Source organism: Mobula birostris, chromosome 13 (assembly GCF_030028105.1).
Source record: "Mobula birostris isolate sMobBir1 chromosome 13, sMobBir1.hap1, whole genome shotgun sequence".
In the NCBI taxonomy this organism is placed as follows: domain Eukaryota; kingdom Metazoa; phylum Chordata; class Chondrichthyes; order Myliobatiformes; family Myliobatidae; genus Mobula; species Mobula birostris.
Genome location: NC_092382.1, coordinates 26,126,844 through 26,149,400, shown reverse-complemented (window position 1 = coordinate 26,149,400; position 22,557 = coordinate 26,126,844). Strand labels below are relative to the sequence as shown.

Sequence of the window (22,557 nt, the reverse complement as noted above, 5' to 3'; positions counted from 1 at the left end):
GAGAGAGGGGAAATGGACATTGTGTGACTGTGGGTGGATGAATCCTGGCCCAGTGTACAGTCCATGGGGAGAGTGGAAATGGACATTGTGTGACTGTGGGTGGATGAATCCTGGCCCAGTGTACAATCCATGGAGAGACTGGAAATGGACATTGTGTGACTGTGGGTGGATGAATCCTGGCCCAGTGTACAATCCATGGAGAGATCGGAAATGGACATTGTGTGACTGTGGGTGGATGAATCCTGGCCCAGTGTACAGTCCATGGAGAGAGTGGAAATGGACATTGTGTGACTGTGGGTGGATGAATCCTGGCCCAGTGTACAATCCATGGAGAGATCGGAAATGGACATTGTGTGACTGTGGGTGGATGAATCCTGGCCCAGTGTACAATCCATGGAGAGAGTGGAAATGGACATTGTGTGACTGTGGGTGGATGAATCCTGGCCCAGTGTACAATCCATGGAGAGACTGGAAATGGACATTGTGTGACTGTGGGTGGATGAATCCTGGCCCAGTGTACAATCCATGGAGAGACTGGAAATGGACATTGTGTGACTGTGGGTGGATGAATCCTGGCCCAGTGTACAATCCATGGAGAGAGGGGAAATGGACATTGTGTGACTGTGGGTGGATGAATCCTGGCCCAGTGTACAATCCATGGAGAGAGTGGAAATGGATATTGTGTGACTGTGGGTGGATGAATCCTGGCCCAGTGTACAATCCATGGAGAGACTGGAAATGGACATTGTGTGACTGTGAGTGGATGAATCCTGGCCCAGTGTACAATCCATGGGGAGAGTGGAAATGGACATTGTGTGACTGTGGGTGGATGAATCCTGGCCCAGTGTACAATCCATGGAGAGACTGGAAATGGACATTGTGTGACTGTGGGTGGATGAATCCTGGCCCAGTGTACAATCCATGGAGAGAGTGGAAATGGACATTGTGTGACTGTGGGTGGATGAATCCTGGCCCAGTGTACAATGCATGGAGAGAGGGGAAATGGACATTGTGTGACTGTGGGTGGATGAATCCTGGCCCAGTGTACAGTCCATGGAGAGAGTGGAAATGGACATTGTGTGACTGTGGGTGGATGAATCCTGGCCCAGTGTACAATCCATGGGGAGATCGGAAATGGACATTGTGTGACTGTGGGTGGATGAATCCTGGCCCAGTGTACAGTCCATGGAGAGAGTGGAAATGGACATTGTGTGACTGTGGGTGGATGAATCCTGGCCCAGTGTACAGTCCATGGAGAGAGTGGAAATGGACATTGTGTGACTGTGGGTGGATGAATCCTGGCCCAGTGTACAATCCATGGAGAGAATGGAAATGGACACTGTGTGACTGTGGGTGGATGAATCCTGGCCCAGTGTACAATCCATGGGGAGATCGGAAATGGACATTGTGTGACTGTGGGTGGATGAATCCTGGCCCAGTGTACAATCCATGGAGAGACTGGAAATGGACATTGTGTGACTGTGGGTGGATGAATCCTGGCCCAGTGGACAATCCATGGAGAGATCGGAAATGGACATTGTGTGACTGTGGGTGGATGAATCCTGGCCCAGTGTACAATCCATGGGGAGAGGGGAAATGGACATTGTGTGACTGTGGGTGGATGAATCCTGGCCCAGTGGACAATCCATGGAGAGAGTGGAAATGCACATTGTGTGACTGTGGGTGGATGAATCCTGGCCCAGTGTACAGTCCATGGGGAGAGGGGAAATGGACATTGTGTGACTGTGGGTGGATGAATCCTGGCCCAGTGTACAATCCATGGAGAGACTGGAAATGGACGTTGTGTGACTGTGGGTGGATGAATTCTGGCCCAGTGTACAATCCATGGAGAGATCGGAAATGCACATTGTGTGACTGTGGGTGGATGAATCCTGGCCCAGTGTACAGTCCATGGAGAGAGTGGAAATGGACACTGTGTGACTGTGGGTGGATGAATCCTGGCCCAGTGTACAATCCATGGAGAGAGGGGAAATGGACATTGTGTGACTGTGGGTGGATGAATCCTGGCCCAGTGTACAATCCATGGAGAGAGGGGAAATGGACACTGTGTGACTGTGGGTGGATGAATCCTGGCCCAGTGTACAATCCATGGAGAGAGTGGAAATGCACATTGTGTGACTGTGGGTGGATGAATCCTGGCCCAGTGTACAGTCCATGGAGAGACTGGAAATGGACATTGTGTGACTGTGGGTGGATGAATCCTGGCCCAGTGTACAATCCATGGGGAGATCGGAAATGGACATTGTGTGACTGTGGGTGGATGAATCCTGGCCCAGTGTACAGTCCATGGAGAGAGGGGAAATGGACATTGTGTGACTGTGGGTGGATGAATCCTGGCCCAGTGTACAATCCATGGAGAGGTCGGAAATGGACATTGTGTGACTGTGGGTGGATGAATCCTGGCCCAGTGGACAATCCATGGAGAGACTGGAAATGGACATTGTGTGACTGTGGGTGGATGAATCCTGGCCTAGTGGACAATCCATGGGGAGATCGGAAATGGACATTGTGTGACTGTGGGTGGATGAATCCTGGCCCAGTGTACAATCCATGGAGAGATCGGAAATGCACATTGTGTGACTGTGGGTGGATGAATCCTGGCCCAGTGGACAATCCATGGAGAGAGGGGAAATGGACACTGTGTGACTGTGGGTGGATGAATCCTGGCCCAGTGGACAGTCCATGGAGAGAGTGGAAATGGACACTGTGTGACTGTGGGTGGATGAATTCTGGCCCAGTGTACAATCCATGGAGAGAGGGGAAATGGACATTGTGTGACTGTGGGTGGATGAATCCTGGCCCAGTGTACAATCCATGGAGAGAGGGGAAATGGACATTGTGTGACTGTGGGTGGATGAATCCTGGCCCAGTGTACAATCCATGGAGAGAGGGGAAATGGACATTGTGTGACTGTGGGTGGATGAATCCTGGCCCAGTGTACAATCCATGGAGAGATCGGAAATGCACATTGTGTGACTGTGGGTGGATGAATCCTGGCCCAGTGTACAATCCATGGGGAGAGGGGAAATGGACATTGTGTGACTGTGGGTGGATGAATCCTGGCCCAGTGCACAATCCATGGAGAGAGGGGAAATGGACATTGTGTGACTGTGGGTGGATGAATCCTGGCCCAGTGTACAGTCCATGGAGAGACTGGAAATGGACATTGTGTGACTGTGGGTGGATGAATCCTGGCCCAGTGTACAATCCATGGAGAGAGGGGAAATGGACATTGTGTGACTGTGGGTGGATGAATCCTGGCCCAGTGTACAATCCATGGAGGGAGTGGAAATGGACATTGTGTGACTGTGGGTGGATGAATCCTGGCCCAGTGGACAATCCATGGGGAGAGTGGAAATGGACATTGTGTGACTGTGGGTGGATGAATCCTGGCCCAGTGTACAATCCATGGGGAGAGTGGAAATGGACATTGTGTGACTGTGGGTGGATGAATCCTGGCCCAGTGGACAATCCATGGAGAGAGGGGAAATGGACATTGTGTGACTGTGGGTGGATGAATCCTGGCCCAGTGGACAATCCATGGAGAGATCGGAAATGGACATTGTGTGACTGTGGGTGGATGAATCCTGGCCCAGTGGACAATCCATGGAGAGAGGGGAAATGGACACTGTGTGACTGTGGGTGGATGAATCCTGGCCCAGTGTACAGTCCATGGAGAGAGTGGAAATGGACATTGTGTGACTGTGGGTGGATGAATCCTGGCCCAGTGTACGATCCATGGAGAGAGGGGAAATGGACATTGTGTGACTGTGGGTGGATGAATCCTGGCCCAGTGTACAATCCATGGAGAGAGGGGAAATGGACATTGTGTGACTGTGGGTGGATGAATCCTGGCCCAGTGCACAATCCATGGAGAGAGGGGAAATGGACATTGTGTGACTGTGGGTGGATGAATCCTGGCCCAGTGTACAGTCCATGGAGAGAGTGGAAATGGACATTGTGTGACTGTGGGTGGATGAATCCTGGCCCAGTGTACAATCCATGGAGAGAGTGGAAATGGACATTGTGTGACTGTGGGTGGATGAATCCTGGCCCAGTGGACAATCCATGGAGAGAGGGGAAATGGACACTGTGTGACTGTGGGTGGATGAATCCTGGCCCAGTGTACAGTCCATGGAGAGAGTGGAAATGGACATTGTGTGACTGTGGGTGGATGAATCCTGGCCCAGTGTACAGTCCATGGAGAGAGGGGAAATGGACATTGTGTGACTGTGGGTGGATGAATCCTGGCCCAGTGTACAGTCCATGGAGAGAGGGGAAATGGACATTGTGTGACTGTGGGTGGATGAATCCTGGCCCAGTGTACAATCCATGGAGAGAGGGGAAATGGACATTGTGTGACTGTGGGTGGATGAATCCTGGCCCAGTGTACAGTCCATGGAGAGAGTGGAAATGGACATTGTGTGACTGTGGGTGGAGAATCCTGGCCCAGTGTACAATCCATGGAGAGAGTGGAAATGGACATTGTGTGACTGTGGGTGGATGAATCCTGGCCCAGTGTACAGTCCATGGAGAGACTGGAAATGGACATTGTGTGACTGTGGGTGGATGCATCCTGGCCCAGTGTACAGTCCATGGAGAGACTGGAAATGGACATTGTGTGACTGTGGGTGGATGAATCCTGGCCCAGTGTACAATCCATGGAGAGACTGGAAATGGACATTGTGTGACTGTGGGTGGATGAATCCTGGCCTAGTGGACAATCCATGGGGAGATCGGAAATGGACATTGTGTGACTGTGGGTGGATGAATCCTGGCCCAGTGTACAATCCATGGAGAGATCGGAAATGCACATTGTGTGACTGTGGGTGGATGAATCCTGGCCCAGTGGACAATCCATGGAGAGAGGGGAAATGGACACTGTGTGACTGTGGGTGGATGAATCCTGGCCCAGTGGACAGTCCATGGAGAGAGTGGAAATGGACACTGTGTGACTGTGGGTGGATGAATTCTGGCCCAGTGTACAATCCATGGAGAGAGGGGAAATGGACATTGTGTGACTGTGGGTGGATGAATCCTGGCCCAGTGTACAATCCATGGAGAGAGGGGAAATGGACATTGTGTGACTGTGGGTGGATGAATCCTGGCCCAGTGTACAATCCATGGAGAGAGGGGAAATGGACATTGTGTGACTGTGGGTGGATGAATCCTGGCCCAGTGTACAATCCATGGAGAGATCGGAAATGCACATTGTGTGACTGTGGGTGGATGAATCCTGGCCCAGTGTACAATCCATGGGGAGAGGGGAAATGGACATTGTGTGACTGTGGGTGGATGAATCCTGGCCCAGTGCACAATCCATGGAGAGAGGGGAAATGGACATTGTGTGACTGTGGGTGGATGAATCCTGGCCCAGTGTACAGTCCATGGAGAGACTGGAAATGGACATTGTGTGACTGTGGGTGGATGAATCCTGGCCCAGTGTACAATCCATGGAGAGAGGGGAAATGGACATTGTGTGACTGTGGGTGGATGAATCCTGGCCCAGTGTACAATCCATGGAGGGAGGGGAAATGGACATTGTGTGACTGTGGGTGGATGAATCCTGGCCCAGTGGACAATCCATGGGGAGAGTGGAAATGGACATTGTGTGACTGTGGGTGGATGAATCCTGGCCCAGTGTACAATCCATGGGGAGAGTGGAAATGGACATTGTGTGACTGTGGGTGGATGAATCCTGGCCCAGTGGACAATCCATGGAGAGAGGGGAAATGGACATTGTGTGACTGTGGGTGGATGAATCCTGGCCCAGTGGACAATCCATGGAGAGATCGGAAATGGACATTGTGTGACTGTGGGTGGATGAATCCTGGCCCAGTGGACAATCCATGGAGAGAGGGGAAATGGACACTGTGTGACTGTGGGTGGATGAATCCTGGCCCAGTGTACAGTCCATGGAGAGAGTGGAAATGGACATTGTGTGACTGTGGGTGGATGAATCCTGGCCCAGTGTACGATCCATGGAGAGAGGGGAAATGGACATTGTGTGACTGTGGGTGGATGAATCCTGGCCCAGTGTACAATCCATGGAGAGAGGGGAAATGGACATTGTGTGACTGTGGGTGGATGAATCCTGGCCCAGTGCACAATCCATGGAGAGAGGGGAAATGGACATTGTGTGACTGTGGGTGGATGAATCCTGGCCCAGTGTACAGTCCATGGAGAGAGTGGAAATGGACATTGTGTGACTGTGGGTGGATGAATCCTGGCCCAGTGTACAATCCATGGAGAGAGTGGAAATGGACATTGTGTGACTGTGGGTGGATGAATCCTGGCCCAGTGGACAATCCATGGAGAGAGGGGAAATGGACACTGTGTGACTGTGGGTGGATGAATCCTGGCCCAGTGTACAGTCCATGGAGAGAGTGGAAATGGACATTGTGTGACTGTGGGTGGATGAATCCTGGCCCAGTGTACAGTCCATGGAGAGAGGGGAAATGGACATTGTGTGACTGTGGGTGGATGAATCCTGGCCCAGTGTACAGTCCATGGAGAGAGGGGAAATGGACATTGTGTGACTGTGGGTGGATGAATCCTGGCCCAGTGTACAATCCATGGAGAGAGGGGAAATGGACATTGTGTGACTGTGGGTGGATGAATCCTGGCCCAGTGTACAGTCCATGGAGAGAGTGGAAATGGACATTGTGTGACTGTGGGTGGAGAATCCTGGCCCAGTGTACAATCCATGGAGAGAGTGGAAATGGACATTGTGTGACTGTGGGTGGATGAATCCTGGCCCAGTGGACAATCCATGGAGAGAGGGGAAATGGACATTGTGTGACTGTGAGTGGATGAATCCTGGCCCAGTGGACAATCCATGGGGAGATCGGAAATGGACATTGTGTGACTGTGGGTGGATGAATCCTGGCCCAGTGTACAGTCCATGGAGAGACTGGAAATGGACATTGTGTGACTGTGGGTGGATGAATCCTGGCCCAGTGTACAATCCATGGAGAGAGGGGAAATGGACACTGTGTGACTGTGGGTGGATGAATCCTGGCCCAGTGTACAATCCATGGAGAGACTGGAAATGGACATTGTGTGACTGTGGGTGGATGAATCCTGGCCCAGTGGACAATCCATGGAGAGAGGGGAAATGGACATTGTGTGACTGTGAGTGGATGAATCCTGGCCCAGTGGACAATCCATGGAGAGAGGGGAAATGGACATTGTGTGACTGTGAGTGGATGAATCCTGGCCCAGTGTACAGTCCATGGAGAGAGTGGAAATGGACACTGTGTGACTGTGGGTGGATGAATCCTGGCCCAGTGTACAATCCATGGAGAGAGTGGAAATGGACATTGTGTGACTGTGGGTGGATGAATCCTGGCCCAGTGTACAGTCAATGGGGAGATCGGAAATGGACATTGTGTGACTGTGGGTGGATGAATCCTGGCCCAGTGGACAATCCATGGGGAGATCGGAAATGGACATTGTGTGACTGTGGGTGGATGAATCCTGGCCCAGTGTACAATCCATGGAGAGACTGGAAATGGACATTGTGTGACTGTGGGTGGATGAATCCTGGCCCAGTGTACAATCCATGGAGAGAGTGGAAATGGACACTGTGTGACTGTGGGTGGATGAATCCTGGCCCAGTGTACAATCCATGGAGAGAGGGGAAATGGACATTGTGTGACTGTGGGTGGATGAATCCTGGCCCAGTGTACAATCCATGGAGAGAGGGGAAATGGACATTGTGTGACTGTGGGTGGATGAATCCTGGCCCAGTGGACAATCCATGGGGAGAGGGGAAATGGACATTGTGTGACTGTGGGTGGATGAATCCTGGCCCAGTGTACAGTCCATGGAGAGAGTGGAAATGGACATTGTGTGACTGTGGGTGGATGAATCCTGGCCCAGTGTACAATCCATGGAGAGAGTGGAAATGGACATTGTGTGACTGTGGGTGGATGAATCCTGGCCCAGTGCACATTCCATGGAGAGAGTGGAAAAGGACACTGTGTGACTGTGGGTGGATGAATCCTGGCCCAGTGTACAATCCATGGGGAGATCGGAAATGGACATTGTGTGACTGTGGGTGGATGAATCCTGGCCCAGTGTACAATCCATGGAGAGAGGGGAAATGGACATTGTGTGACTGTGGGTGGATGAATCCTGGCCCAGTGTACAGTCCATGGAGAGAGTGGAAATGGACATTGTGTGACTGTGGGTGGATGAATCCTGGCCCAGTGTACAATCCATGGAGAGAGGGGAAATGGACATTGTGTGACTGTGGGTGGATGAATCCTGGCCCAGTGTACAATCCATGGAGAGAGGGGAAATGGACATTGTGTGACTGTGGGTGGATGAATCCTGGCCCAGTGGACAATCCATGGAGAGAGGGGAAATGGACATTGTGTGACTGTGGGTGGATGAATCCTGGCCCAGTGTACAATCCATGGAGAGAGGGGAAATGGACATTGTGTGACTGTGGGTGGATGAATCCTGGCCCAGTGGACAATCCATGGAGAGAGGGGAAATGGACATTGTGTGACTGTGGGTGGATGAATCCTGGCCCAGTGGACAATCCATGGGGAGATCGGAAATGAACATTGTGTGACTGTGGGTGGATGAATCCTGGCCCAGTGCACAATCCATGGAGAGAGGGGAAATGGACATTGTGTGACTGTGGGTGGATGAATCCTGGCCCAGTGTACAATCCATGGAGAGATCGGAAATGGACATTGTGTGACTCTGGGTGGATGAATCCTGGCCCAGTGGACAATCCATGGGGAGAGTGGAAATGGACATTGTGTGACTGTGAGTGGATGAATCCTGGCCCAGTGGACAATCCATGGAGAGAGGGGAAATGGACATTGTGTGACTGTGGGTGGATGAATCCTGGCCCCGTGTACAATCCATGGAGAGACTGGAAATGCACATTGTGTGACTGTGGGTGGATGAATCCTGGCCCAGTGTACAATCCATGGAGAGATCGGAAATGGACATTGTGTGACTGTGGGTGGATGAATCCTGGCCCAGTGGACAATCCATGGAGAGAGTGGAAATGGACATTGTGTGACTGTGGGTGGATGAATCCTGGCCCAGTGGACAATCCATGGAGAGAGTGGAAATGGACATTGTGTGACTGTGGGTGGATGAATCCTGGCCCAGTGTTAAATCCATGGAGAGAGGGGAAATGGACATTGTGTGACTGTGGGTGGATGAATCCTGGCCCAGTGTACAATCCATGGAGAGACTGGAAATGGACACTGTGTGACTGTGGGTGGATGAATCCTGGCCCAGTGTACAATCCATGGGGAGAGGGGAAATGGACATTGTGTGACTGTGGGTGGATGAATCCTGGCCCAGTGTACAATCCATGGAGAGATCGGAAATGGACATTGTGTGACTGTGAGTGGATGAATCCTGGCCCAGTGTACAGTCCATGGAGAGAGGGGAAATGGACATTGTGTGACTGTGGGTGGATGAATCCTGGCCCAGTGGACAATCCATGGAGAGAGTGGAAATGGACATTGTGTGACTGTGGGTGGATGAATCCTAGCCCAGTGTACAATCCATGGGGAGAGTGGAAATGGACATTGTGTGACTGTGAGTGGATGAATCCTGGCCCAGTGGACAATCCATGGAGAGAGGGGAAATGGACATTGTGTGACTGTGGGTGGATGAATCCTGGCCCAGTGTACAATCCATGGAGAGACTGGAAATGCACATTGTGTGACTGTGGGTGGATGAATCCTGGCCCAGTGGACAATCCATGGAGAGAGGGGAAATGGACATTGTGTGACTGTGGGTGGATGAATCCTGGCCCAGTGTACAATCCATGGAGAGACTGGAAATGCACATTGTGTGACTGTGGGTGGATGAATCCTGGCCCAGTGTACAATCCATGGAGAGATCGGAAATGGACATTGTGTGACTGTGGGTGGATGAATCCTGGCCCAGTGGACAATCCATGGAGAGATCGGAAATGGACATTGTGTGACTGTGGGTGGATGAATCCTGGCCCAGTGTACAATCCATGGAGAGAGGGGAAATGAACATTGTGTGACTGTGGGTGGATGAATCCTGGCCCAGTGTACAATCCATGGAGAGACTGGAAATGGACATTGTGTGACTGTGGGTGGATGAATCCTGGCCCAGTGGACAATCCATGGGGAGATCGGAAATGGACATTGTGTGACTGTGGGTGGATGAATCCTGGCCCAGTGCACAATCCATGGGGAGATTGGAAATGGACATTGTGTGACTGTGGGTGGATGAATCCTGGCCCAGTGGACAATCCATGGAGAGAGGGGAAATGGACATTGTGTGACTGTGGGTGGATGAATCCTGGCCCAGTGGACAATCCATGGAGAGAGTGGAAATGGACATTGTGTGACTGTGGGTGGATGAATCCTGGCCCAGTGGACAATCCATGGAGAGAGTGGAAATGGACATTGTGTGACTGTGGGTGGATGAATCCTGGCCCAGTGGACAATCCATGGAGAGAGTGGAAATGGACACTGTGTGACTGTGGGTGGATGAATCTTGGCCCAGTGTACAATCCATGGAGAGAGTGGAAATGGACATTGTGTGACTGTGGGTGGATGAATCCTGGCCCAGTGTACAATCCATGGAGAGAGGGGAAATGGACATTGTGTGACTGTGGGTGGATGAATCCTGGCCCAGTGTACAATCCATGGGGAGATCGGAAATGGACATTGTGTGACTGTGGGTGGATGGGCGCAGGTGGACCAGGCCTTGTCAAGGCTTCAGTGGACAGGCCGAAGATGTTTAGAAGTGTTTGCCTCAGTTTAAAAAAAAACAAAAAAAAGTATTCTCCTTTAAACCCCAATTAATGTTAGACCCGCCTGTTATTTATTTATTTATATATTTGTCAAGGTCGAGCAGGGGAGGAGTTTCAGTGACGTCAACATCGGGAAAGGACACGGGGATGTTGGCGAATTATTTTAATTTATAAATACTCTGCTGTTTCTGTGCCTGGGTTTAAATCAACATCGGCAATTGACAAAGTATTTGTGAAAACTGAGCAGAGAGAGTTAACATCTCTGGGGAAAACAAAGTCACACGTGGAAGGAGTACAATTACCATCTGCTCCTGCTCCTCTAACAGATTGTGATGCACATTAAAATAGCGAGTTACTCCAGAAGACAAGACATTCTGCAGATGCTGAAAATTTCGGGCAACAAAAGACACACAAAATGTTGGCAGATCTCAGCAGGTCAGGCAGCATCCATGGAGAGAAATGAACATTTGATGTTTTGGATCAGGACCAAAAGGAATAGAAAGTAATGTGTCAACATCTAGAATTTCTGTCCCCTCATTTCCAGGCTGATGAAGAGCCTTGTCCCGAAACATTGATTGTTTATTCCCCTCCATAGATGCTGCCTGACATGCTGAGTATCTCCTGCATTTTGTGAGATATTCCAGAGATTTGTTGAGGAAGGGGTTGACCAGGCAGGCAGACAGTAACCCAGAGCAAAGCGGTGGTGATGGGCAGTACCAGGAGAGTGATGCTGATGGGTTATGATACTCTCAGGAATAAGCAGAGTTCTTTACAAACACAGAGGTATATTCTTGGGGATTAAAAAAAGCAGCTTTCAACAGATGGAACCATAAACCCTGTTCCTCTCCAGCACTCCCACCCCCATTTATATATTTTGGACTGTATTTCGTGATGTTTATGGTCCACAGAGAAAGTTGCTGCTCAATATGCTGTCAGTAATTTCTTTAATTTTCGCCATTGTGCTTCACAGGTCCGGGCTCAGAGATCTCCGAGCTCCTGGCAGGCTGGAACGATTCCCAGCTGCTGCAGTTGACGGATTTCTACCGGGACAGGCTGGAGCAGGCGATGGAAGGAGGGGTGCACGGAGTGAGCCTGGCGTTAACGGCCGAGAATCAGTTCAGCGGAGAGGAACATCGGGTGAGTGGGAGGGAGAATGGGTTTGAATTGTCACACATCACAGGACTGATGGGTGTCGGAACTCTGACTCAGCGGATAATAAATCAGATAAACGAACAACTGGGAAATAAATACTGTACATACAATCACAAATATGTGAATCTGAAGCAGTGATAGAAAGAGGTGAAAAGACCCCGCGGACTGGTGGGTGGCTGCTCAGTGTTCAGTGTTCAGAGTGAGTTGAGCAGGTAACAGTTGTGTGAGCTTAGGGTATTAAATGGAAATATGACGGGAGGTTTCGGTTTGGGAAGACCGTGCAGCGTGACGGCAGGATGTCACTGAGAACCGGGACAGCCTCAGTGCTTGCCACAGGAGCTGGAGTGTGTTCTGTTCTGGGTGGAGATGATTGTGTTACAATCTGTAACTGCAAACAGTGTGGATCGGGGAATACTGCCATGTTGTAATGTGTAATCACTGAATAAACCTCCACCAGAAAAGGCAAAGGAAAGGCGTCAGGTGTCAGCCGGTAATCCGCTGTCATGTTGGACACTGGCGGACTGAGGAAATGAATCACAACATCTTTTCTGCAACTTCTCTGAGACTGTTCACTCTGTTATAAAAATCTTCCTAACTTCTTCATCAGTGATCATTATTTTCTGATTTCTGTTTACACCATCTAATCCAGTGAGGAATTATTTATGGATTTTGACTGCTCAGTGTGATCCCGTTACAGAGCACATTATTTACTTCTCATTCTCTGTGTGAATCTGTCAGTCCCCAATATGTTCACCGTTACTCTTCACAGAAAATCTCTGATCTCGCTGATAAGGGAGAGCGGGCGGACAGTTCTAAACTCCTCCTGAGCCTGGTGATGGAGAAAGGCTCCCGCGCCCGGAGGGTGATGTGGGAAACCTTTGTGAAAATGCAGAACTGTGTCCCAAATTTGGACAAAATACTGAAGGAAATACAGATATATGGTGAGATAATATCAGCAATTAATTTAAATTTGGATCACAACACAGCACACTTTACAAATTTACAAAAATGATTTCCTCAATTTGTTTAAATTCATCAGGTTGTGATCCCTCCCATCGACCAATTCCCGCTCAACTTTTACTAGAGTTTCTCAGTGAGCTGAAAGGTAAGTGACCGTGCATTGAACATTGCAGAGTATAACGCTGAGATAAGCCATTAGGCCTATCATATTGTGCCGAAACAGCTAAGAAGTAAATCAGACACACCCAAGCTCTAATCTCTGTCTCCTACACCATGTCCATATGCGTCCATCTTCCTTACATCCATTTGTCTATCCAAACGTCTCTCAGAAGTCTCTAACAATTTGCCTCTACCACCGTACCAGGCAGTGCATTCCAGGCATCCACGACTCTCTGATTTAAAAAAAAACAAACTATCCCTCACATCCTCCTTAATCCAACCCCCTCTCACCTTCACTGCAGGCCCTCTAGTAATAGACATTTGAACCCCAGGAAACCTATTCTCTCTGTCTACTCTATCTAAGCCTCTCATAATGTTGTCAACCTGTGTCAGAGCTCCCTCGGCCTCCGATGGTCCAGAGAAAACAATCTAATTTTCTCCAGCCTCTCATGATAGCACATGCCCTCTGAACCAGACAGCATCCTGGTGAATCTCTTGTGCTCCCTCTCTAAAGCCTCAACATCCCTCCGGTAGTGGGGCAATTGGAACGGTACGCAATGGCCCAGATGTGGCCGAAGCAGAGTTCATAATGTTGAGACCTGACCTCTGTTTCCACCAACGGTGGTACTTTACGTCAGGCGGTTAAATTGTTGAGCCACAAAGATCTGACCAGGTAAATGTTGGGACTGTGACAGAGAACACAGTGAGACACAGGAAAACATGTTTCCTAGAGGGAGAGATTTCAAAGAACATTTTGAGGAAAGAGGCAGAGAGCTGGCGAGTTTGACTAGAGTTGTCACACCGCTCTGGGACCTGCAACTACAGATCCCCACCGGAGTCTGGGTGGAGAAGGGGGCGATCCGGAGAATGGAAAAAAAACACACGAAAAAGTCAAAACCTTCTCTTGCCAGCCACTGCCCCCTCCTGAACAGCCTCATCCTTAACCATTTTCTAAACTCCCCCAGTTCCTGCAGATTATCTTTTCTTAGAGTTGGGCGTCCACTGAAGTTCCAGTCACAGAATAGTAATAATAGCATCACTTTAATTAGAAAAGCAGGTAACATCCCAACCGGTCTGTTCAACCACAGAGCAGCATATGAACACCGCTGTGTTCACATCTGCACTCCCTCGTGCAAACACTGCTACAGTGTTAGAGAGGGTGAGATTGGGGGACATATTCCTCAGCTCAGTCTACAGAAGCTGAAATTCCTGTCTACCGGCATTGTGTGATGGACACTGTGGAAGGGTGAGAGATGGGAATTAGGACAGGGAAACTGAGGGTTGTGGGATAGCGACAAGGAAGGTGCAAAGGACTGAAAACATCTATAAATAATATTGTAATTAGTTAAATTGTGATGGTCTGGATGGGAAGCTCACTGCATCCATAAACCCATCACGTCAGAGAAAATAGAGCCCGGGGCAGTGCATGGGCTCAGAGATTGTGAGGCTTCATCACCGCAGACTGAGTTGGACAGAGGAGAGAGTGTAAGAAAGACAAATATCACAAAACTTATTAACATTGCATCAGCCCATGTTTCACTGATTATTCGAACCTCTTAACAGAAATATAAGGAATCTCAGCCAGAATCCTGGTTCAGTCTCTTTCATTTACAAGAACAAATCCCAAAGACAATAATTTAAATCTGGGACCAGAGATAGACGAATCAGGAACTTTACAAACTACTCATGTCTTTGTCACCTCTGTTAATGATGTTCCAGTCCACATCCGGTCAATGAAACCCCTCAGTTTCCCTGCACCATGGGTTTGGTAAATCGCAACAAGCTTGTCCTTCACTAATCCTCATGTTGTTTGCCGAGGGAACAGACATGACAGTGAATTTCCCACAACCATTTCTGAATATCAAACAGATACACTCCCTGATTATTGAAGAACATCATTTCTCCCATTCTCACACTCTCTAAAGTAAATATGTACACAATCAATGTTTTCCTACGCTCCCAATCACAGCCAAATACATTCAGTAGAAACCCCAAACATATCTGACAGAGTCCCGACACACTGTGAGACCCCACACACCCCTGACAGGGTCCAAAAACAGTGTGAGACCCCAGACGTCCCTGTGAGGGTCCTGACACACTGTGACACTCCACATACCCCTGACAGGGACCTGACACACTGGGAGACACCACACACTTCTGACAGGATTCTGACACGCTGTGACACCCCACACACTACTGACAGTGTCCTGACACACTGTGACACCTCACAGGTCCCTGACGGTTCCTGACACACTGTGAGACACCACACGACCCTGAGAGGTTCCTGACACACGGTGAGACGACACACAGCCATGACAGGGTCCTGACGCACTGTGAGACCCCACATATACCTGGCAGTGTTTTGACACACTGTGAGACCCCAAGCACACCTGAGAGAGTCTCGGCAAACTTTGAGACCCCACACGTCTCTATCAGGTTCCTGACACACTGTGAGGCACCACACACACCTGACAGGGTCTAGACCCAATGTGAGACCCCAAACATTCCTGGCAGGGCCCTGACACACTGTGAGATCCCACACATCCATGAGAGAGTCCTGACACACTGTGAGAGCCCACACACCCCTGAGAGGGTCCAGACATACTGTGAGACCACAGTCACCCCTGACACACTATGAGACCCCACACACTTCTGACAGGGTCCTGACACACTGTAGACACCACACAGCCGTGTTAGGGTCCTGACACACAGTGAGACACCACACAGCCGTGTTAGGGTCCTGCCACACTGTGAGTCCCCACATGACCGTGACAGGGTCCTGTTGGACACCACACACCGCTGTCAGTGTCCTAAATCACCCCTGACAGTGTCCTGAAACACTGTGAGACCACAGACGTCCCTGAAAGGGTCCTGACACACTGTAACACCTGACACGCACCTGACAGGGTGCTGACACACTGTGCGACCCCGCACACCCCTGACAGATTCCTGAAAGACTGTGAAACCCCACACACACCTAACAGTGTCCTGACACACTGTCAGAACCCACATACCACTGAGAGGGACCTGACACACGTTGATAGCCCACACGTCCCTGATAGGTTCCTGACACACTGTGAGACCCAGTACACGTCTGACAGGGTCCTCACACAGTGTGAGACACCACATACTGTGAGACCCCACACACCCCTGTTAGGGGACCGTCACACTTTGAGACACCATATCCCTGACAGGATATTGAAACACTGTCAGACCCCACACACCGCTGACAGTATTCTAAAACACCCCTGGCAGGATCCTAAAACATTGTGAGACCGCACACGTCCCTGACACGTTCGTGACACACTCTGAGACGACACATAACCATGACAGGGTCCTGACGGACTGCGACACCCCACATAAACCTGACAGTGTCCTGACACACTGTGAGGCCCCACACGTCCCTGACAAGGACCTAACACACTGTGAGACACCACACACTTCTGACAGGATTCTGACACGCTGTGACACCGCACACACTCCTGACAGTGTCCTGACACATTGTGACACCCCACAGATCCCTGACCGTTCCTGACACACTGTGAGACACCACACGCCCCTGGGAGGTTCCTGACACACGGTGAGACGACACATAGCCATGACAGGGTCCTGACGCACTGTGAGACCCCACAAATACCTGGCAGTGTCCTGACACACTGTGAACCCCAAAAACACCTTAGAGTGTCCTGACAAACTGTGAGACCCCACACGTCCCTAACAAGTTCCTGACACACTGTGAGACACCACACACACCCGACAGGGTCCAGACCCAATGTGAGACCCCAAACACTCCCGGCAGGATCCTGACACACTGTGAGATCCCACACATCCATGAGAGGGTCCTGACACAGTGTGAGACCCCACACAACCCTGACAGGGTCCAGACACACTGTGAGACCACAGACACCCCTGATACACTATGAGACACAGCACACTTGTGACAGAGTCCTGACACACTGTGAGACACCACATACCACTGTCAGTGTCCTAAATCACCCCTGACAGGGTCCTGAAACACTGTGAGACCACAGACGTCCCTGACAGGGTCCTGACACACTGTGCGACCCCGCATACCCCTGAAAGATTCCTGACAGACTGTGAGACCCCACACACCCCTGACAGGGTCCTGACACACAGTGAGACACCAGACACCACTGTCAGTATCCTAACTCACACCTGACAGGGTCCTAAAACACTGTGAGACCACAGGCGTCTCTGACAGGGTCCTGACACACTGTGACACCCGACACACCACTACCAGATTCCTGACAGACTGTGAGACCCCACACACACCAAACAGTGTCCTGACACACTGTCAGAACTCACACACCCTAACCGTGTCCTGACACAATGTGAAATCCGACAAGTCCCTGACAGGGTCTTTACACAGTGTTAAACCCAACACGTCGCTGACAGGGTCCTGACACACTGTGAGACCCCAGACACTCCTGACAGGGACCTGACACACTTTGAGACCCCACACACTGCTGATAGATTCTGACACACTGTGAAACCCCACACGTCCCTGACAAGGATCTAACACACTGTGACACCCCACACGTCATTGACAGGTTCCGGACACACTGTGAGGCACCACACACATCTGACAGGATCCTGACCCAATGTGAGACCACAAAAACTCCAGGCAGTGTCCTGACACACTGTGAGATCCCACACATTCATGAGAGGACCCTGACACACTGTGAGACCCCACACACCGCTGACAGGGTCCAGACACACTGAGAGACCCCACACGTCACTGACAGCGTCCTGACGCACTGTGAGACACCACACGTCCCTGAGAGGTTCCTGACACACGGTGAGACGACACACAGCCATGACAGGGTCCTGACGCACTGTGAGACCCCACATATACCTGGCAGTGTTCTGACACACTGTGAGACCCCAAGCACACCTGAGAGAGTCTCGGCAAACTTCGAGACCCCACACGTCCCTATCAGGTTCCTGACACACTGTGAGACACCACACACACCTGACAGGGTCTAGACCCAATGTGAGACCCCAAACATTCCTGGCAGGGTCCTGACACACTGTGACATCCCACACATCCATGAGAGGGTCCTGACACACTGTGAGAGCCCACACACCCCTGACAGGGTCCTGACACACAGTGAGACCCCACACACCAGTGTCAGTGTCCTAGATCATCCCTGACAGTGTCCTGAAACCCTGTGAGACCACAGACGTCCCTGACAGGGTCCTGACATACTGTAACACCCGACACGCACCTGACAGTGTCCTGACACACTGTGCGACCCCGCACACCCCTGACAGATTCCTGACATACTCTGAAACCCCACACACACCTAACAGTGTCCTGACACACTGTCAGAGCCCACACACCACTGAGAGGGACTGACACACTTTGATAGTCCACACGTCCCTGATAGGTTCCTGACACACTGTGAGACCCAGCACACGTCTGGCAGTGACCTGACACACTGTGACACCACACACTTCTGACAGGATTCTGACACGCTGTGACACCCCACACACTACTGACAGTGTCCTGACACACTGTGACACCCCACAGGTCCCTGAAGTGGTTCAGACACACTGTGAGACCACAGACACCCCTGACACACTATGAGACACCACACACTTCTGACAGGGTCCTGACATACTGTGAGACACCACACACCACAGTCAGTGTCCTAAATCACCCCGACAGTGTCCTCAAACACTGTGAGTCCACCGACGTCCCTGACAGTATCCTGACACACTGTAGCACCCGACACACACCTGACAGAGTCCTGACGCACTGTGAGACCCCACACAACCCTGACAGGGACCTGACACACTGTGAGACCCCACACGCACCTGACAGGTTCCTGACACACGGTGAGACGACACATGGCCATGACAGGGTCCTGACGCACTGCAAGACCCAACATACACCTGGTAGTGTCCTGACACACTGTGAGACCCCACGCGTCCCTGACAAGGACCTAACACACTGTGAGACCCCACACACACCTGACAGGGTCCTAACCCAATGTGAAACCCCAATCACTCCTGGCAGGGTCCTGACACACTGTGAGACCCCACACGTCCCTGACAGAGTCCTGACGCACTGTGAGACCCTGCACACGTCTGACAGTGACCTGACACACTGTGAGACACCACACACTTCTGACAGGATTCTGACACGCTGTGACACCCCACACACTACTGACAGTGTCCTAACACACTGTGACACCCCACAGGTCCCTGACGTTTCCTGACACACTTTGAGACCCCAAGCACACCGGAGAGTGTCCTGACAAACTGTGAGACCCCACACGTCCCTAACAGGTTCCTGACAAACTGTGAGACACCAGACACACCTGACAGGGTCCTGACCCAATGTGAGACCCTGCACACGTCTGACAGGGACCTGACACACAGTGAGACCCCACAATTCCCTGACAGAATCCTGACACACTGTGAGACCACAGACACCTCTGACACACTATGAGACCCCACACACTTCTGACAGGGTCTTGACACAGTGTGAGACACTACACAGAGCTGTTAGGGTACTGACACACTGTGAGACCCCACACATCCCTGACAGGGTCCTGACACACAGTGAGACACCACAGAACACTGTCAGTGTCCTAAATAACCCCTGACAGTGTCCTGAAACACTGTGAGACTACAGACGTCCCTGACAGACTGTGAAACCCCACACACACCTAACAGTGTCCTGCCACACTGTCCGAACCCACAGAGACCTGACAGGGTCCTGACACACTTTGATCGCCCACGCGTCCCTGATAGGTTCCTGACACACTGTGAGACCCAGCACCCGTCTGACAGAGTCCTCATACACTGTGAGACCCCACACCCCTGTTAGGGGACCGACACACTTTGAGACCCCATATCCCTGACAGGATAGGGAAACACTGTCAGACCCCACACACCGCTGACAGGGTCCTAAAACACTGTGAGACTGCACACGTTCCTGACAGATTCCTGACACACTGTGAGACCCCACACGCCCCTGATAGGTTCCTGACACACGGTGAGACGACACATAGCTATGACAGGGTCCTGACGCACAGCGAGACCCCACATACACCTGGCAGTGTCCTGACACACAGTGAGACGCCCCACACGTCCCTGACAATGACTTAATACACAGTGAGACCCCACCGGTCCCTGACAGGTTCCTGACACACCGTGAGATACCACAAACACCTGACAGGGTCCTGACCCAATGTGAGACCACAAACATTCCTGGCAGGGTCCTGACACACTGTGAGACACCACACAGCTCTGTTAGGGTACTGACACACTGTCAATCCCACAGATACCTGGCAGTGTCCTGACACACTGTGAGACCCCGAGCACACCTGAGAGAGTCCTGACAAACTGTGAGACCCCACACGTCCCAAAGGGATTCCTGACACATTGTGAGACACCACACACACCTGATAGGGTCCTGACCCAATGTGAGACCCTGCACACGTCTGACAGGGACCTGACGCACTGTGAGACACCACACAGCCCTGACAAGTTCCTGACACACTGTGAGACCCCACACACCCCTGACAGGGTCCAGACACACTATGAGACCCCAAGCACTCCTGGCAGGGTACTGACCCACTGTGAGATCCCACACATCCATGAGAGGGTCCTGACACACTGTGAGACCCCACACACCCCTGACAGGGTCCTGACACACTGTGAGACCCCACCCGTCCCTGACAGGTTCCTGACACACCGTGAGACACGACACATACATGACAGGGTCCTGACCCAATGTGAGACCCAAACACTCCTGGCAGGGTCCTGACACACTGTGAGACACCACACAGCCCTGTTAGGGTATTGACCTACTGTGAGACCCCAAGCACACCTGAGAGAGACCTGACAAACTGTGGGACCCCACACGTCCCTGACAGGTTCCCGACACACTGTGAGACACCAAACACACCTGACAGGGTCCTGACCCAATGTGAGACCCTGCACACGTCTGACATGGACCTGACACACTGTGAGACCCCACACAGCCCTAACGGGGTCCTGACACACTGTGAGATCCCACACATCCATGAGAGGGTCCTGACACACTGTGAGACCCCACACACCCCTGACAGGGTCCTGACACACTGTGAGACCCTGCACACGTCTGACAGGGACCTGACACACTGGGAGACACCACACTCTTCTGATAGGATTCTCACACGTTGTGACACCCCACACATTCCTGACGGTGTCCTGACACACTGTGACACCTCACAGGTTCCCGACGGTTTCTGACACACTGTGAGACACCAGACGCCCATGAGAGGTTCCTGACACACGGTGAGACGACACACAGCCATGACAGGGTCTGATGCACTGTGAGACAACAAATATACCTGGCAGTGTCCTGACACACTGTGAGACCCCAAGCACACCTGAGAGTGTCCTGAAAAACTGTAAGACCCCACACGTCCCTAACAGGTTCTTGACACACTGTGAGACACCACACAGCCTTGTTAGGGTACTGACACACTGTGCGACCCCACGCATACCTGACTGGGTCCTGACATACAGTGGGACACCACACACCACTGTCAGTGTCCTAAATCACCCCTTACAGTGTCCTGAAACACTGTGAGTCCACCGACGTCCCAGACAGGGTCCTGACATACTGTAGCACCCGACACACACCTGACTGGAACCTGACACACTGTGCGACCCTGCGCACCCCTGACAGACTCCTGACAGACTGTGAGACCCCAGACACATCTAACTGGATCCTGACACCATATCAGAACCCACAGACACCTGACAGGGTCCTGACACACTTTGATAGCCCTCACGTCCCTGACAAGTTCCTGACACCCTGTGAGACCCAGCACACGTCTGACAGGGTCCTCAGACACTGTGATAAGCCACACACCCCTGTTAGGGGAGCGTCACACTTTGAGACACCATATCCCTGACACCATACTGAAACATTCTCAGACCCCACGTACCGCCGTGAGTGTTCTAAAACACCCCTGACACGGTCCTATAACACTGTGAGACCGCACACGTCCCTGAAAGGGCTCTGACACACTGTGAGACCCACACACCCCTGGCAAAGCCCTGACACACTGTGAGACACTACACATCCATGACAAGGTCCTGACACACTGTAGCACCCGACACACACCTGACTGGGTCCTGACACACTGTGCGACCCTGCACACCCCTGACAGGTTCCTGACAGACTGTGAGACCCCAGACAAACCTAACAGTGTACTGACACACTGTCAGAACCCACACACCCCTGACAGGGTCCTGACACACTGTGACACCCCACACATCCATGAGAGGGACCTGGCACACTGTGAGACACCACACACATCTGCAGGGTTCTGACCCAATGTGAGAACCCAAACACACCTGACAGGGTCCTGACACACTATGAGATCCCACACATCCATGAGAGGGACCTGGCACACTGTGAGACCCACACACCCCGTTCACTGTCCTAAATCACCCCCGACCGT

The 22,557-nt window shown here is 51.5% G+C and overlaps 1 protein-coding gene across 1 annotated transcript in view; it reads left to right on the top strand.

Moving 5' to 3' along the window:
- LOC140208616 (NACHT, LRR and PYD domains-containing protein 3-like) overlaps positions 1-22,557 on the top strand; it is a 65,411-nt gene that overhangs the window by 20,458 nt on the left and 22,396 nt on the right. The window contains exons 3-5 of the mRNA XM_072277421.1: positions 11,766-11,932; positions 12,717-12,888; positions 12,987-13,052. Of these exons, the coding sequence (XP_072133522.1) occupies positions 11,766-11,932; positions 12,717-12,888; positions 12,987-13,052 (405 nt within the window). The remainder of the gene's footprint in view (positions 1-11,765; positions 11,933-12,716; positions 12,889-12,986; positions 13,053-22,557) is intronic.